Genomic DNA, 19,001 nt, shown 5'->3' with positions numbered 1-19,001 from the left:
GATTCAAAAGGCATGAAAAATGAATGACATGAGTTATGACACTCATACAGACTGCTTGTCGCTCCCTGGATCCTCACTGGGGAAAACACAACACACGTGGCTGCACACGCCGGGATCCCTGCGACATGCGCTTCTACTTCCAGTTCCCAGACAGGTGAACTGTAGCCGAAGACACGAGGCGTACGTGACATCTGCTCGCATCCATGTGTAGCCAACGCACCTGCCCGTGTGTCCGAATTGAATAGTGGGCGCTGTAAGGAACTAGGATCTGTGGACTGAGACAAACTGACAACCAAAGCAAAGCGCATCAAACTGGTGTTTGAACGCAGGTATGCGCATCAGAACTGACAGTGTTCACACAGCCAGAAACAAAAGCCAACCAATGCCTAGGCACAAAATCGTGGATGGGCATTCGATATTTGGGGTCCACTTTTTCCCTCTTGCTTAGTGGTTCAAGGCATGCGCCATAACTTTGGAGACCACTGCTCATAAGGAATAAATGAGTTTGTAACCGTTTTGGGGTTCCCTTTGGATGCCCTGGTGGTCTGCAATTCTACACTGGTACCAGGTTAGGAGCTCCAGTGAGTGGGAACAGGAGTCCGTCTACCTCCAAGCACCCTGCTTCGGGCGCGGTTCAGGCAAAGGGTCGGTCCCTGGTTGATTCCCATTTATGGATCCCATATCTCCAACCGAATGTATCCCAGGGTTGAGCCGCTAACTACGGGGAGCTCCGCGAGGGGAACCAGGCTCGGAGCTCCATGGAGGGGAGGGGGAATCCGGCTGCATCCAAGCCGGGGAACAACCAACGGAGCCGAGCCATGTCTTGGGCAAAGAGTCGGTCCCCGGTTCCCATTATGGAGTCTGTATTTTCAACCCAATGGTTAGGGTAGCTCCTAATTAGGGTTAGGGGGTTACCCTTGAATCAGTTGCTGTCTGCAATCGTGGTCATATACAGTTTACCACCCAAGGGTGTTTCTATAATGGGCAAAAGATAACCCAAAGAGTTGCTCAGTAAATACGTTCCAACGTTTCTGCATTTGTGTAGTGAATCAACATAAAAATCGCTCATCGCCGCTTCTGGGGCGCCGAGCATCTGTCACGTCTCGAGCAAAAATTTAAAATAAGTGAAAGCAGCAAGCGTGAACACCATCTCAGCGAGAACAGTGAACTGGAAACGGAACAGTTATTCAGAGTGACTCACCTTATCTTCGCATCGCGCTCCAGGTTTACCCCTCAACTCTCCCAACGTCTGTCTGCTTGTGCTTTTTTGTTTGCCGTTTGGTCTGGCAACATCTTCCGTGCTAGTTCATCAAGCGCAAGAATTGCAAAATATTGCAGAAATGTGTTACTTCAGGCCTCCTCGGGGCTCTTGAGCTGCACTCCAGTCTGCGAAATGGACAACCCAAGGGGGACTGAGTGAAAGTCGAATACAACGTATTTGTGCCTGCCGGCTGAAGTGTCGAAAAAATGCAGCACATTTTCCGAGTTTCAATCGCAGTGGGAGACGTAAAAAAACGCTCTCAAAGGTCTTAATTACTTTCCAAGTGAAATGGGCCGCGCATGGTCCCGAGACAAGTGGGTGGCATCGATTGCGAGCTGTAACAATCGACATGATTGCCATCACAATGCCCTGAAAACTTGAAGTGTGCAATTTTACAACAATATACGGGGAAAACTACCCGTGATTAACTCAGAGTATATTCCTGCATAGAGGGAAAGGTAAGCTGCTGCTTCACGACCAGTATGCATGTAACCATGACTGGTCATCCCAGCACCAAATAGCCATGAAACTGCTATACTGCTTTTCCTCGGCGTGACACGGTCAATCAACTTTTGCACCTGATTTGTATCACTACGTGAGTTTTATCCCCGTTGTTTGTTAAATTGTTGCTCACAATTTGAATTAGATTTAGATTTAGATTTAGATTTAGTACGCTTCGTTCAGGCCATACCAATGGGATCAACTTGAGAAAAAATAGGAAACTGCCCGTTAGTGGACATACGAGGTTTCCGCCCGACATCGCCGATATGAGGCCGTACAGAAACAAAATTCAACTCAACTGATTCGTGAGTGTACGATCTCTACTCTGGACTGTATTTGCACGTCTAAAAGCTACACAGCAGCAAAAACGAAGCTGGCCCTAAGCATGTTTACCCACACATTCCGTCCACTACTAGATTTTCCCCCTTGTAGTCAGTGACGGACAGCTCAGCCGGTGGTCCTGTCATTCTGTCCTTTTCCTGATTGCGTTTCTGCGACTCGGCACGTCACCAAAGTGCTGACATCGGCGCCTGGAGACTTGTATCCCTTTTAATCCCCCCCCCGCGTTTCCTCGGCTCTGTTTATACCTGCAGCCACTCACAGAAGATTTGCCATGTAGATCACGTTCCCTGGCGCGTAATGTTGCCGTCTGCTTCTGTCAAAGTTTTCTCAATCACTCTGCCTCGGTCAAATGGCATGTTAGGGTTTGTTTACTAGCGCTCCGATCAGAGTTATCGCCACCCGGAAGTCGAGGTAGATAGAAATAGTGAGTAAATGTGTATCGGGAAGGGCTTGCCAAGTCAGCAGGCTGGCAGACAGCTTCTGTCATCCGCAGTTTCAGGGGTCACCGTGGTTACAGGATGTGAGTGACAGGTCCTCTGACAAGTGTTCCATAGCAACGAATACATTCTGTGGTATAAACCGTACATCCTAATGCAGTGGACCTCACAAAGTACTTAACTGCATTTTTGTTTTGCGTACCGCTGAAACTTTGTCGTCACAACAAACTTTGTTCCAACTTGCATCGAATAAACAGCGACTGACAATTGATGTGCCGCATCAGCGCTTTTGTTCCTACCTGACAAAGAACACAAGGTTGTTGCTTTTGCCGCCTCTTGTCAGCGAACATGCTGAGTATGATGTATTGTTCTCATCTCGATACCGCTTTTTGCGGGCCAACGTTCCTTCCCCAAACTGGCAGCTTTTATTGACATTTTGAAAATGAACAATCAGGGAGCTCGTGGCTGTCTTTGAAGCTTTGCGCCGACGGACTTGCAAACCTCACAAAAAGCCCCTTGTGAAATATGAGGTCACAAATGAACCAAGAGCAACACAACGTATATAACACGTGGTTTGGTTGATTCAGCTGGTTATTGATTTATTTTCGACAGTGACACACCTTAAGTGAACTGGTGTCATTTGGGTACACCGATAAATATAGCGTAACGTCCACGTAGCCGTGGTAACCAACATTTAGCATATACAAGCTGAACAAAAAGGGCCAGAGGAATGACCCTTGAGGGACTCCATATGTCATACTCAAGGAGGTATTCATATGGTATGTGGTACTTCTGTAATTGACCGTCAATCCAGGCTAAGCCCCGCCTCTCAGGTATGCTGCAGCTCTCCCTAATGAGCACAGCCGCGATAGAAAATGGATATACATGTATGGATGGTTCGAGAGTGCTGCTTTTCCTTCCCCTTTACTTTTCACTGCCCCATGTCAATACGCAACCTCAGCCGGTCTCACGCGGCTAATCCATCGCCGGTGGGAAGGCGGATTTTCGTCTTTTCATGCTCACTGCAGGGTGCCATCATTTAACACATCACGCTCCTTTTACACTCCTTCCCAAGAGGCTGCTTCTGCAATTATTGTCAGCTGCGCTTCTTCTTCAATTGCCGTACATTTACCCGAAACCCCACAGCACGGCAGCTTAGCCAGATGCTCTGTATATTGCTTCCCTTTACTGGTATAACGCATCACTATTCCATTTGGAACGTTTCTCGCATACTTGCAAATATTCTACCGAGAAGTTTATCAAGCATTTGGCCACACCATTAGGTACACCTGAACCCAGGGGTGGCAAACTCATTTTAGCTCAGGGGCCACATGGAGGAAAATCTATGAATGAATGGGTGGGACCAGTAAAATCATGACATCAATATTACGAGAATTTACGCTATTTGCATGCTGTCCTGGTGTTACAAGGTGTTGAATGTCTCATATTTAACAATTTTATGTATAGTCTATGTTATTTTCCCCCAATAATACCAAAACAATTTTTATACTTTACGCGGGCCGGATTAAACCCATTTGTGGACCTGATCCGGCCCGCAGGCCATATGTTTTGACACCACTTTTTTTTTTTTTTTTTTTTTCAAATAGTGTAAACATAATCCAATTATGGGCAATCGAATGTCGATTGTTTGAAAAAAAAAAAAAGATCAAAATTGATCGACGCAATGGTCGTTCTGGGCCCGCTTTGATGTAATCTTATGCTCCTCGCCTTGTGTTCTTCGCTTTCAAACATTTTATGTCAGCTGAGAAGCAACGTTTGCCCGCGGTCACTGGAGTGCGGGGGTACATAAAGTGCACAGAAGCTGCGGGGTCGCAAACATGGTGTAGAACACCAGTGGAGGCGTGTCTTCCCGTGTTCTTCATTTATGCTCTCGGGGCAAATGTTTTGACCTTTTTTCAGCCTTCCCTCCGACAACAACACACACACACACACACACACACACTTCCTGGCAGACTTGCTCACCCGTGACATTCTAATCTACTTGAAGAAGGGGGGTAGGAAGTTGTGAGCGTATTTTTTTTTTTTTTTGCTGCTTCGACGTTGGCTTGGTAGTTCATGCCCTGTCATTACCCCCCCTGGTGTGCACGCGGCTGTCCTTGTTCCTTTTTGCCCTTGCGGTGTCATCGCCGCAATATGGACTCCATTTACAAATGCGCTGCTGGAATGAATATTTAAGTAGTAATCTGACATCTCGTGACCTCAATCTACGAGCAATTTTGCTTCCCAACTGATGCACTGTATATATTGCCAAGGGATAGGACGTACAGTAAAATGGAGGTTTGTAATTGCCTTCGAGATGGCGGCAAAGCACTATTTTTACAAGACAGGCTACGGCGTTGATTGTCATTATGCAGAAGTATGGATGCCTTCGTATGAGGTTTTATGAACTAAACTATTGAAATGAGTGGCTGTGTTAAAGGACATAATGATCGCTGCTGCTGTTTTGGTTAGCAAAAGAGTTTGCAATGGCGTTTACATTGGCAGTCTTCAGTTACCCCCTTTTTTTTTTGTCTGATGAGAATCAAGTGTGTTTTTTGTCAAACTGACAATTAGATGAATTTGACACGTCAAAAAGTTGGTTGGCCGTGGCTTCTTGCACAGTTTAAGCCGATTTACGACGAGATTTTCCAAACTCTTAGCTCCTAATCCCTGAGATTTCTTGTAGTACGGAATTTCAGCCTCAAAGACGGATGAAGCATCTTTCTCATTTAGATTTGTTCGACGATTGATAATCTTTGATCATGCGATACTTTCAAAATCATTTTCGTAAAATTTTTCCAATCCAGAATTGAATTGTATATCTGAATTAGAACCGTACCTGACTTTGGGTGTCATGTGAGCCAGCCGAGAGATAACCGCACTTTGTCCCTTCCGTGTGTCCTCAGATTTGCGGCGAATGACGGCAGGGTTCATGGGCATGGCGGTGGCCATCATCCTGTTCGGCTGGATCATCGGCGTGCTCGGTTGTTGCTGGGACCGAGGACTCATGCAGTACGTGGCTGGCCTGCTGTTCCTGATGGGAGGTGAGTCACGCAAAAGTTTGCCGATGATGAAACGATTACGAATGCTTTATTTTTTATTTATTTTTTATTTTTTTAATGACACCTCAATCATATTAACATTATGACCGATATTTTGGGGTGGGGAAAAACAAGCATGAGTTCTTGCACTTAATGTTGATCTGCTGTTCAGCATTGTTGTGCCGCCCTTGAATGGAAATTATTTTTGCATGAATGCCTTTAAAAATCATTTAAAAATAAAATAAAATAATAATAACAAATCACAGTGTGTGGTTATTTTCTGATTGTTCAAACGCTTTGTTGTTGAAGGACATCTGTTTTATACGTGCAGTGAAAAATATATTATGAAAAATGTACTCAAGATACTTTGATTAAAAAAAAAAAAAGAAAACATGCTTTAATTTTGTGCTTATTTAACATGTCGTTTTTGTTATACGTCTAATAAGGAAGTATGTAAGGGAGGGGGAGTCTAACATTAAAGTTGCCCATCCGTGGCACATCGGCGCAGTAGTTATAATGATAACACAATTAAAATTGCTTTTAACCTGAGTGTAACTTGTAATAGTCACCTAATTGCATTACAATAATTATTAAAATATTATTAAAATATAATTTAAAAATAAAATGCCAAAAATCTGAGAGCATTCAGACCATGCCTGTATCCAAATTGAACACAACAAAGTGAGCTGCTGCGCACTTTTGTTGCCACAGCAAAGCAAAACAAAAGGAGCATGATAAGCCCCTGATGGCGGTGACAAAAATCTGAAGAAAAACAAATGAATATTAAAAGCCTCTTTCCCTTAGGTTTAATTAAAAGAAACATTGGGTTTAAAAAAAATTGTTTGGTAGTTCTGCGATACAACCAAGAGGCATAACACCATTGCATTCGCGAAATAACAATCCACTTTAAACCAGAAAAAAACAAATGAGGGCTCATGACGTATAAGATCCAACTGTTCGCCTCGAGAGAGCAAATATACTACGGCTTTTATTGGCGATTTTAATCGTGATTTAGGTCAATGAACGAGAACACGCGGAGAAGTGCCCCAGCCCGGCGAGGATTAATGCGCTGCCCGACGGTTGTATATTGAACAGGCAATTAGAAGGCACAAGACGAGTCTCGGCCACACCGCGGAGGCAGAATCCCAAAGAGGCAGCCCATAAACTAATGTGGCGTTCCAAATGAGGCCGAATTTAGAACCGGCTGCCTCGGATAAAAGTCCAAAATAAAACGCTGCTGTGGTTTCTTGGTAATTAGGCTGTGCCTCCTCCGCAAAGGTGAAAAGTGTTGAAGGAAGATGATGGAGTGCTTTGAGGAAGATTTGGCATCCTCATTTAATTCCATGATATACAGGACACGTCCTGAACAAGTAGATTAGCCCGTGAATCGAATCAAGGGAAATGGCGGGAATCTTGAAACTGTGCCTGACATAACTCAAGAGGGACAATGAAATAAGATTTAGAACTGTAATTGTTCACCGAGGTTATTTAAGTTAATACAAATTAACAAAATAACGACAAAAAAAAGAAAATATATAATAAAAACCCCGAAAAATTATTGAAGCTAACTATACAGTAAATATAGCGAAAATGTTTTCGCAATAAATTTAATACAAGAGATTTTAGGATTGATTTTAAATGTATTTCTTTCAATATTACTGCACGGTTGTAAACCGGAATAAGGTCGGCTCTCTTGATAAGCAGAAGAAGGAACGTCAGCTGCCCAAAAAAAAAAAAACCTAGCAGATGACGTCTCTCCTAAAAGCGGATCGAATGGCTCACCTGCTCTTGACATTTAAATCAGCCCGAAATGCAACGCTAGGTAAAAAATATTTTCCTTTTTCCGTTTCATCTATAAAAACAATTATTCTAAAAATCCACTTTAGAAGTTGGCATTTGGGCAAATAAGGCATCCTAGCTTTATTTAACGAGGGTGCACGCATGCATGCATGAATCTCATTGAAGAAGAATATTTTTGTTGATTTTTTTACTATCCAATACTTTTCTTATCTTGCACACAAGAAAAATCCCAATTTCTTTGCAATTGAAAACTAAATACTAAAACTAAGTTTTTTGGGGAAAAAAAAAAAAAAAAAACGATAATAAAAACTAACAAAGCCTCCCTGAAATTAACTAAACTAATTAGAATTAAAGAAATATTTTAAATAAATAAATACATATTTATATATATAAAATAAAATAATAATAAAATATAATAAAATAGCAATAAATAAAATAAAAATATAAATAAAGATTATCAACAAAACTATAATTAAAATTCCAAAACTATAATAATGCTGGTGTTCACCCAAAAACAAAATTAAAAAATTCACTTTTCTCTAAAACATTAATCAGCCACTTCATAATTTGCACGCAGTTGCACGTGTAAAAGAAACAGCGTGTAAAGCCTAACATGCTGTTCATTACATTGTAATGGTTAATGTGTGTCAAAAAGCTGTCAGGTTGGCAACTGATTTTGGCGTTGGAGTTGCTGGTGGCAAGCTTGGCTGCTCACATCATGCCCCATCTGTTTTTTTTTTTGCAGGCACCTTCTGCATCATCTCCCTGTGCACCTGCGTCGCCGGCATCAACTTTGAGCTCTCGCGCTACCCGCGCTACCTGTACGGCCTGCCCGACGACATCGGCCACGGCTACGGCTGGTCCATGTTCTGCGCCTGGGGAGGTCTGGGCCTGACTCTCATCGCCGGCTTCTTCTGCACTTTGGCGCCCTCCGTGCAGCCGATACCGAGGTCCACCTGCCCCAAGTCCCGACAGGAGAACGGCACCGTGTGCTAAAGCGGACCGAAAAGCCTCCCCACCCCCGACGCAGCGCAAATAACCATTCGTCCATCCATTGACTGATCACCGCTCTCTCCTGGTTACCGTTTTTTTTTATTTTATTTGATTTTTTTTATTTCTGTGTTTAAAAATGGGTGTTTGAAGATCTGCTAGACTGGGAAAAAAATATACAGATACAAAAAAAAAAAAAATGACAGAAATATTATCACAAAATACCAAGTTGTGCGTGTCTAATTGTTGTGGAGCTGGTACCGCGTTTGAAAAGGACACAAAGCAGAAGACAGTCGGAATTCTTTCTCCGAACCGGAACTACGGAGGGAATACTTCCGAAATCAAACGAAGCGATGACTTCGACGTTTCCTCTGGATTTGCCCTCAAGGGGTCTTTGATGAATGGACCTGATGGAAGAAACTAACTCCCGGTACTCAAACTGCTGAAGTCACCTTTGGATTTATGGACCTACGCCGTTGTATGATACTGTACAGAATATTCCAGAGACAACCAGGAAGTGTCATCCCATCCCCCGCTTTCGGCGCATATGACGATACCATAGCAACCGTTTTATACATCGATTTCCTTTTTAACAACGCCATTGGCATTGTGAACAAACTGAGCAAATGTGAGTTCTGTTCCCATTCTAGTCATTAGAAGTAAATGTAGGTATGAAGTGTGTTTGTGTGTGACATGTCGTCATGGGGGGGGGGGGGGTGTAAAAATCATCATAAAGGCACAATGGAGCCATGCGTTTTGTCACGAGTTTTTGACGATGGCGAGATGCAGTATCCTGTTTAATCCGACTGACGGCTAAAATTTTAAGCAGAGCGATGGGAAAATTTGATTTCTGACATTGACGTCAACTCGTATGGGGGAATTGATACAAAGTCTTTCAAGTATAATTAAAAAAAAAAAAAAAACTAAAAAGCTAAAACTAATAACTAAGCTCAATTGACAATAAAATCGTTGCCATGCTCATGCGGCTGGCATTTTAATTAAAGTTATTGAACAACACAGTTCGTTTTTTTTTTTTTGCAAGAAAGCCCCGCGAGCACCTCGTTTAAACTGTGATTAGCGTTTCAAAAGGGCAAAAACGTCGTACCTTGTTTCTTGGATAGTCTGCGTTTCCTGGCTGTTCGCTTGAAACGTCGTTACAATCAGCCGTTTGACGTCAAAGTCCCTTTTACTGATTTGTGTGCCTCAGCTGTACCTTGAAAGCAAAAATGGGGAGGAAATTTTAGCATTTCAAATTTTATCAACAGTCCAGTGACAATGTGATTTTTTTTTTTAAACGACCACGAGAGGAAATTTCTGTCACCTTGAATAACAACGCAAACCTCATTTAGAACGTTCAGAAAGTTGCCATGGCGAACAGCACCAATGAGAAGGTTTTTCTGAGAATTTTTTCTTTTAAATTTTTTTTTTTCAATAAATTATTCTGTCTGCCTATAACTCATTTACTGCCATTGACGGCTAAAGACGTCAAAGATCCATTTTTTTTTTACTCGGCTGGTAGTGAATGAGTTAAGGTCCAAACAAACACAATGGAAGGATAAAACCGATTTTTCAGGGTAAGGCGCCATTGTTAGTACTCAAATCTCATTCACATCGCATTTGCAAAAATATAATTATTATTCGTTTATCTACAATGAATGAATCCAAATGACCGAGTTCCAGGCCCTGATTGACTGATTGAATTTTTTTAATTTATTTATTTTTTTTTATATTGAGGCCCTTTATCATGTTAAGTCCCATTCCGCACTGCGGCGACACGATTTCTAAATGAAAGTTTACATAAATAAGCCACAAGATTGGTTCAACTGCTTTCAACGCCAAATGGATCCTTTGGCCATTCCCGCGTAAACAACTTTAATCATCGACTTGGACTGTTAGTCATTAAACGGCTTCATCTGGTCGTCGCCCAGCTTTTGGTTGCACGTCACGTAACACAATTCTTATTCGTGTTAAACAAAATTGTTTGTGTAATAGCGCAGTTATTATACTTGATTATTATGTTTGACTGTTGCGGGTAATCAATAAAAAAAACGATTTTTTTTTTTTTTAGCAAGTTTCCATTGCTGAGCTAAGAGCAAGTTAAAAATGCAAAATAAGTGTGAATTTGTGAATTATTTCTATAAATTCTTTCCTTGTCAGTACTGATCCGATTTAGCCACGGCGATTAAAACAAGTAAATATGGGTCAGCTATGTTTGAGTTTCTACTAACGAGTCAAGTTGGAATGTTTTCTACTTTCATTCGGGGGGGGGGGCATGTTCTCTTGGACGTGCGCCTGAGGCAATTGAGCATGAAATTACTTGAACCCCAACCGGACATCAAGGGCTCTGCTGCTTAAAAAATTTTCATCAACAGTGAAAAGGGATGCAAGGACGTGCACGTGTGCAGACAGAATTCGAAATAAATAAATAAGGAAAGCACAAAGTTAAGGCCTTATAAATCAATATCCATCAATAAAATAGAATTTGATGCATCAGGTATCGAGACAAAACTGGTCGAACGCAGATGTTGCCAAAGATAAAATCTTCGCACAAAAAGAAAGAAAAAAAAAAGAGTCACATGAGAAGCACATAAACATGGCGGTTGCTTACGCAATGGAAAGTCCCGAAAAAAATCCAACTATTTGACGTATCTGAGAGCCTCGTGACTTATCATTTTTTTTTTTTTTTTAACAACAGTGATACTGCAACTGCCATTCTGGACCGAATCGAACGTGATCTATCACCCTTGAACATCAGTAACGCTGTCTGTTGTGTGAACATAAAATAAGATTTGAGAAAAAAAAAAAAAAATGTTCAACTGTGGAATGTAAAATCACAACAGAATAAATCTCATCGGTGTGTTTACTAATGCCGTTGTTTGTCATCCGTGTTTGTGAATGGAGATCAGGTGACCGTGGGAACCAATACCAATGGTGTGTCTCTTGCATTGATAAAATTATCTTGAACGCAGTTCAATTAATATTTACACACCAGAAACGGTCACTCGAGCTAGCTTAGCTTAATGCTAACATGTCATAGACAGGTCAATACGAATGAGCATAGTCATAAACAAAAAAACACAAACGGAGCAGCAACACATATAAACTGACAATCATAATACAGAGCACCACTGATTGGTTGTTAGATTACCAAATAAAAACACATACGGTCCTATTTTTAGTGCGAGCAACCATGAGCCGGAAAGGAATATTTCAGAGTATATTTCAAATTATAGGAAGCAGCTCTTCTAACAGCCATGTCACAATCAGTCCACCTAATGAATTTTCACATCCTGATTTGATACAAAGTCATTAGGAATCTTAGCATGCCGGGCACAGTGTGACACCGTCAGCAGCCTCCGCTGAAAGATCTCCACTGGTTAATTGGCTCACGCTGAAATCATTCGGGGACCGTCCTTTTCAAATGCGTTCAGGAAGTAACGGCACAGGAAACAAGCGTCAAGAATCTCCCGCTAGCTTGTTCAGACGTTTCGCTCAAAAAGCAGATAAGAGGACATCAGGAATGATGTCACATTATCGCATTTTTTTTTTTTTTTTTAACAGCACGACTTTATGGTTTATTCTTTGGACTGGGAGAAGTGAAACAAGAAAGCAAGTCAAGCTGTATTGCTACACCCACAGGTCTAAGCAAATCACAGGGGAAACCATCCGACGCTACAAGAAAGCTTCCTACCACCTACTACGTTTAAAAAAATACTTTTTTACTACTTTTAACTCACTCACGGTCACGTAACATTACAGTAGATCTTATAGAACAATCTGTGATTCTTTCCCAGGAAAACTGCTAAAATGATCATTTTGCAAGTGTTGCATCATCCTCAGAGGTTTCCGGTATTATGCAAGTCGCCCTCGTGTGAACAAATAAAGGACCCAGAAAAAAAGCTCTTTGGAACAATTTGCACTCGGTTGTTTTGAAGGGGAAGTCAACCCCAAAATTGTCCTCACAAGAATTTGCTCCTTGCGGGGCCATTCGTCGAAACATGCCATTTTGATTAATATTGCGATGGTGGAATAGGAGTTAAGTAGCAAAATCTATCAGTTTTTAGCCAGTTTGGCGGCCATTTTTTTCACTTCTATCGACTGAAAATGAGTGCTCAGCTAATGACCAATCACGGCTCAGCTTCAGAAAACAGGTGAGCCGTGACTGATCGTTCCCCCGAGCCCGGTGATGTCATTTTCAGTCAACAGTAACAAAATGGCCGCCCCCTTAGATGGCTAAAAATGTGTGGATTTTGCTGCTTAAATCATATTCCACAAACACAATATGCAATAGGAATCAAAATGTCATGTTTCAACACATTTAGGCAAAACAGGAACAAAGAAAGACAACTTACCTTTTGTGGTTGTCTTGCAAAATAGGTCATCGTGCGTCATCGTGACCCCGATGAACCGAGGAAGCCTGTAAAAGATAAATCTTTGATTATTGTCTTTATAACACAAAATGGTGGCGTCCACACCCGAGCTAATCAACGCGCAGCTGTGTGCAACAGAAGGACAAGCTGTGAGCCGATTGGCCAAAAAAGGTAGACAATGTCCAGATGGAACTAATCAAAACCAGGCTGGAGGAAGTAAAGCACCCAAACAAGCAAGCTCTAAAAAAAATAAAAAAAGACCACAAAAGGAAATCAATAGCGCAGATGTCTCGGAATGAGTTTGGCATAGCGTGCCTTGAAGTAGATATTTTTTCTTGGAACCACAAATGTTAGGTCAGGACTCCATTATTATTAGTTCTGTGGAGAGGTCAGAACAAAATCCACTGTCCTCTTGAGGCATGGCACAGTTTGTGGCCATTTAGAAAGAGGAAACAAGATTTTAGTTATCGGAGAGTCCACATGAAATACCCCCCCCCCCCAAAAAAAAAAATGTCCGTGAGCTTTGTGGTTTTGAGTCATTTGTCAATTTGCCTATACTATTGTCACCATATCATGACATCTTAGTGCCCAGAAACTATGTTGACATCAGAGGAGGAGCTCCATTTAATATTCTGCAATATAAAAGTGCTCTTTTGACATTTTCCGGCATCTACAAGCAACCGCAAAACCTTTTTTGGGAACTCTGCAATTAAATATCCAAACAGCCTGTCGAAACAAATCTGGCTGTAATCACGAGAATGGCTTTTAAATAACACCTAATTCATGTTTGTGTCGGTTTAAGGCAGATTCACACGCGGAGATGGTGTCGATGACTGACACCGTCTAATGAATCTGTTGTCTATTGCGCTCTAGTACGAATGTGACTAAGCGCTGGAGCTGTAATCATTTTTGCGCCGGGTCTAATGAGGTACCACACACGGCCGGGCCTCACGAGGACCACAGCTTTTGCTGTTACCATGGCTCTATGAATAATAAATACCAATTGACAGCATGATTGCTGGTTGACTCACTAATCTCCGCAGTTGGCTTTCTATAAGAGGGCGAAGAAAACTAGGGGGGGCGGGGGGGGCTGTTTTGAAATGTCATGATTAGAATCAACGAAATGGGCTTGGGAGATTGTTTTGGACGGGTCCTTGAAATATAGCAAGCTTCCGTATTTTTGGGGGGGTCGTTACCAAGACCGCATTATGCTCATCGTTTCATTTTCATCCAGCTGGCCGACACAAAGCGAGACATTAGCATTAGCATCATGGTCTACCGTTCCCGTTTTGCATCCCAGGTAAACAAGGGGCTCCATGTTTCATTCATGAGGCTCGACGCTACCTTCGAAATCAACTAAAAAACGAGCTAGCCAATGACACTCGTGCGGCGGGTGAAATCATTTACTGAGAAATGAGTCTGATATTGTTAGCGACTGATGCGAGAACTGTTAATGAGATTATTGTATTAATTGGAGCACCCCGGAGTTAACACTGCTAGATATGCGTTTGTTTGCATGGCTACAAATAAAGTTAGCACACGGCTAACGCTAACACACACACACGCACACAAAAAACGGACTCTTGTTAGGAATTAGCAAACACCTTCCGCAATTTGAAGTGCTCCTGATAAATCACAAAAGCAGATCAGATGTCTTAGTATGTCACACTGATCGACTTAAACATTTACAGAATTACGTGGACAAATGTGACCACAATCTTTTGCTCACTTGTCCATCTCCACATCCCCAGCAGCACATTGTCGTCTTGCCCTGATGATAAGATGAAGGTCAAAGGGGCTTGCCGGGGAGAGAGGGAACGAGCGGCTCGTATCAAGATGGAGTGGCCGCTGGACTGAGCGAAATTAAATTAGCAGCCAGCTCTGCTGAGTCCGGGAGAAAATGCAGAACCATAAATTGTATCCCAAGCACTCCTCATTGATATTAATGAAAGACTCGCTTGGTCTTATAATAAAGTGAGCCCGGTTTGAACTTGCTTCCTTTTCAGTTGAAATCTGCCATTTTTTGTCAATATACAATTTATTGTTGAATTCATTGATGTGGTTCACCAAATGACATGACCCACGAAAGGATAAACGGATTGGAATATAGATGGGTGGATATAACCAGTCACAAATATAAACCTTTTTGAGAAAAGTTAGTGAGCACATACTGCCACCGTGTGGACGTATAAGAACGTGAACATGCAGCCACAAGAAACTTCTTACAGTTGTTTGGGATCCAATTTAAGTTGCTGTCAAGTCTTCTGCTGACTTTAACTCCTGATAAAGTGTTAACGAGCTGCCTGTGAGTGTGTACATACAATATAAGGATACATTTTGCATTTGTCTGGTGAGGTATATATAGCGAATGCATCTGCTCGAATTTGAGAAGTTGCGACTAATCTGTGTTATTGACACTCGAGCGAAAAGAGGAAGATGACTAGACCACTTATTGTCACTTTGTCTGATTTTAGTAGAGAATGAAAACATTTAATGAATCCACTATGTGTCCACTATGTTCTTTTTGACGTAACTTCACACAAAAGAAAAAATCTGAGAATTAGCCACAACGCACATGACAACATTTATGAAAGATTTTAATTGAATAATTTTTAAGCATGGAGCGAATGTGAGCTTCATTTGATCAGCATGTTCAACGCAGGTAAATCATTTACAGATCATGAACTGTATCAGGTATCTATTTCACGCAGTTTACAACAGTTGCTAAGTCTCATGTGACATTGATTCATCAAATAGGAATGGCCGGCAATCCAGAGGCCCAACTATTTGTATACAAACAAAGGGTCAAAACGGTTCAATATGCAGATTTTTACACAATGGTGGTCTACGACAAATGAACCGGTGTCAGAACTGGTCACTAAGTAGAGCTGCTGTATCAGTAAGATCCTTAGCCACATCCCTCAGCACCACAGATTTGTCGGCCATATGCAGCATGGATCTAAGACTCGCCCAAAACACTTGCTGCTTCCGCTCATCCTTGGGCCACTCGAGGTACGTCTGCTTCCTGAGCAGACTTCTCAGTCTCAAGTACTTTTTGGGCAGGCAATCTGTGGGGATGGGTTCCAACAGGATGAAAACCAAAGAATCCTGTTGGATGTTGATGGCTCTGTGCTGGGCAAAGAAGAGCTCGTAGTTGCACCACTCGCTCTGGACGAAATGTTTGGAGAGGACGAACAGTGTTTTGTAGCTGGACTCCACGCAGTTGATGATGTTGTCTATGATCCAATCACCGGGTACAAAATCCCGTTCGTGAACGCACAGGGAAAGCCCGGCGTTCTCCAAGGACGGCACCAGTGCACCGTTCACAAAGTCGGCATCCTGATGACTGTAGGAGATGAATGCGTGGTACGAAAAGGACATATTCTTCAGCAAGTGCGAACGTTTATTGCCTCGTCTCTTCACCCGAATCCACACCCATAACATCTTTGTGTACCACACGCCGTCCAGTTTATAGAAAAGCAGGCCAGAGGTTGTTGCCACCAATAGTAACACGGAGAAAGCAACGGTGGTTTGGAGCCACGTTTCGCAAGAGATCGCACTGGTTTTGTACTCGGAGAGAGGAAGGCCTGCAAACTTTACTGGGGTGCTGCATAAGTAATCCAAAGGCCAGTTCAAGAGCCGGGACTTGTTTAAATCTGTGAGGAACCAGTGTAGGTCACAGGAGCATATGAAGGGATTGTTTCCAGCTTTGATGATCTGAAGATTAGGAAGTGTCTCCAACACTTGCCGGGAAAGAGTTGTTATTGCGTTCTGGTCCACATAGAGGCTGATCAGATTTGGGGCATCGAGCTGTTCAGGGAGCACTTGGATGCTGTTGGAACTGAGCTGGAGGTGTGTCAGCTTGGGAAACCGAGACAGGACCTCTTGGGTCAGGGCCGTTATTCCAGTTTTTGACAAGTAAAGCCGCTCAAAATTTGGTGAGAGGTTCTCAAAAACACTGTTGCCCAAATTGTTATTGCCGAGATTGATCTCAATCAAGTGAGCGGGCCAGTTGCATCTTGTGTCCAAGTAGATGGAGTTGAAGCTCAAATCCAGGGACTCCAGCTGCTTCATTTTGTGCGTTTGTGTCGAGATGAAGGACAAACTGGTAAAGCGGTTTTTGCTCATCAATAGGTGCTTCAGGCTCGGGAAAACAGAAATGTAGGAACACGAAGGCCACCAGAAGCCCAAATCCGACAGGAGGTTGTCCGACACATCCAGAGTCTCCAGTGTAGGCAGTGTGGAAAAGATTTTGCAGGGTAAAATGTTCATACCACTCCCAGAAAACTTCACATAGTTCACATTTGTAACGTCTTCAAAGCTCATGTTAAATATGGGATACCTGTATTGATAATGTTTCACTCGATGAAAAGTTACAGCTTGAAGACTAATACTGTGATTGACCGGGTGAAACTGAAACTGGAACCCGTCAGGTGTATCTTCATTGTATGTGATGTTGACAAAGGAGAGATACTGAACAGAAGAAAGCCAAATATTCTTCAAGAATACCTCCAGGAATGAGCTGTTTATCCAAGTGTTTTGTACAGTGACGTTTCGCACATGCGGCATTGCTCTCAGGTTCAAGAAGGGGTCGCCGGTGACGTTGCAGTCGTCGGAAAACACCGTGACGAACCTCAAGGCGCTCACCCGTGACACATTCAAATCCACGAGGAGGTTGTTCAACACACTGAAGCGCCCGCAGAGGTTTACGTGAAGGGACAATTTCCGCAGCGATACCATCCCAAGAGCTCCTGATTCGTACACTTGCCAGGGTACTCCTGCACCCAAAACCAAATGCTGCAAGGAGATGTTCATTATCGGTTTGAAGTCATTTAAATGCACTGACTGAGCTGCTTTGCTTCCTAACGACAACACTTGCAGATTTGTTAGATTCTGAAATGACTCCGGCAGCTGATAGCCCTCGTACAGATTGTCAGCCAAATCCAAGAACGTCAGTCGTGGCAATGAAACATCAGGAATAATTCTTAATTCATTAAAGGAGATATTGAGAACTTGGAGTGCCGGAGTTTTTTGAAACACAATGGGGGAAATATCCCTGATCCCGCAATGAGTCGCTTGCAGAACACACAGCAGAGGCAGTCGGGGGAAAGACTGAGCGGTGATACTTCGGATGGAGTTGTGAGAGATGTCCAAGTATTCCGTGGTGTTGGGCAGAAGTACGGGAAAGGACGTTAGATTTTTATCGGACAGGACTGCGACTCTCCTTCTCGAAGTTACACACTTTCCAAATTGGTCATCATCCATCCCTGCTGCTCCGCAGTCTGGCATCAACAGGAAAATAACGAACAAGACCGCTAGGTCGGTCCTGAAAAAAAAGAAAAAAACGTAGGTTTTTACGCGATTTATTGAATGTTTTGTATTCGGACGGTGATCAGCAAAAATTACTGAAAGAAGAAAAGCATCTTACTCTTGGAACGACATCGCTTCAGGAGCACTCAGCCGTCGTGGCGTCAGGTCGATTGTGTGTCTTTCAGAATTTAAACTCTTCTTATCACTTACACTCTTCCTCATTGTTCACCACGGCGGCAAGTTTTCATTTCTGCTTTTCGCCATCACTTCGTGAACAGGTCCAATGAAATGTTTAGTAAAGGGTTTCCAAGTTAATTATTTACGACTTTGCAGAAGGAGGTACATGACGCATTTTGACAGAGTTTATCGTGACTTTTTAAAACATGTCTAGCTTTATTTAATCAGAATACACAAAGGATGTTGGATTATCAAATATGTGCTGTTTCACAAGTGGAAACACTCAACATATTTTAATTTGAGACCATTATGGTTGAATTTGGTATCATTTATGTTATTGCCGCAGATTTGATTGATTATTGTTTTAGATTATGATATTTCACATTCCTAATTGACATTCTTCTGCTGAAATGAAAAAATAAGAAATTCTTCTGTAGTTAGGTAGTGCCGCTCGCTATTTCACTGAATACGAACTCTTACTCAAGTGATTATTTGTGTGTCATTAAAATGATCACCCAAGGCAACGGCAAGTATAACTAGTATTTTTTTTTTTTCATTTCAAAATGTATGAAATACAATCATGGAGCAAATATTAAATGAAAGCACTGAAGCCCAAAAAGCATGAGAGGATGTACAGTACACCATTTCCTATTTGACTGCGGAGGAAATTTGTTTACCACGTGCCTCTGCTCAAATTCGAGAAGTTGCCACCTATCTCTAGACAGAGTAGTCAAATCAGAGAGCAACATTGATACGAGCTAAAAGGGGAAGA

The 19,001-nt window shown here is 42.3% G+C and overlaps 2 protein-coding genes across 2 annotated transcripts in view; one reads left to right on the top strand and one right to left on the bottom strand.

The window, feature by feature from the left end:
• Positions 1 to 11,239, top strand: part of tmem178bb (transmembrane protein 178Bb) — a 56,071-nt gene extending 44,832 nt beyond the window's left edge. The window contains exons 5-6 of the mRNA XM_088280792.1: positions 5,448 to 5,585; positions 8,128 to 11,239. Of these exons, the coding sequence (XP_088136918.1) occupies positions 5,448 to 5,585; positions 8,128 to 8,378 (389 nt within the window). The 3' untranslated portion in view covers positions 8,379 to 11,239. The remainder of the gene's footprint in view (positions 1 to 5,447; positions 5,586 to 8,127) is intronic.
• A 4,156-nt stretch (positions 11,240 to 15,395) lies between these two features.
• LOC148341515 (toll-like receptor 1) lies at positions 15,396 to 18,217 on the bottom strand. The gene is made up of 2 exons (XM_088280756.1): positions 18,171 to 18,217; positions 15,396 to 18,068 (listed from the first exon to the last, which is right to left on the bottom strand). The coding sequence occupies exons 1-2, from the start codon at positions 18,182 to 18,184 to the stop codon at positions 15,608 to 15,610; spliced, it is 2,475 nt and encodes an 824-aa protein (XP_088136882.1). The 5' UTR covers positions 18,185 to 18,217; the 3' UTR covers positions 15,396 to 15,607.
• Positions 18,218 to 19,001: the final 784 nt, after the last annotated feature.

The sequence above is a fragment of the Idiotropiscis lumnitzeri genome, chromosome 2 (assembly GCF_059441095.1).
Source record: "Idiotropiscis lumnitzeri isolate Australia: NSW breed Sydney's pygmy pipehorse chromosome 2, RoL_Ilum_1.0, whole genome shotgun sequence".
NCBI classification, from domain to species: domain Eukaryota; kingdom Metazoa; phylum Chordata; class Actinopteri; order Syngnathiformes; family Syngnathidae; genus Idiotropiscis; species Idiotropiscis lumnitzeri.
The sequence above is the reverse complement of the archived record's forward strand: the minus strand, read 5'-3'. Positions and strand labels throughout refer to the sequence as shown.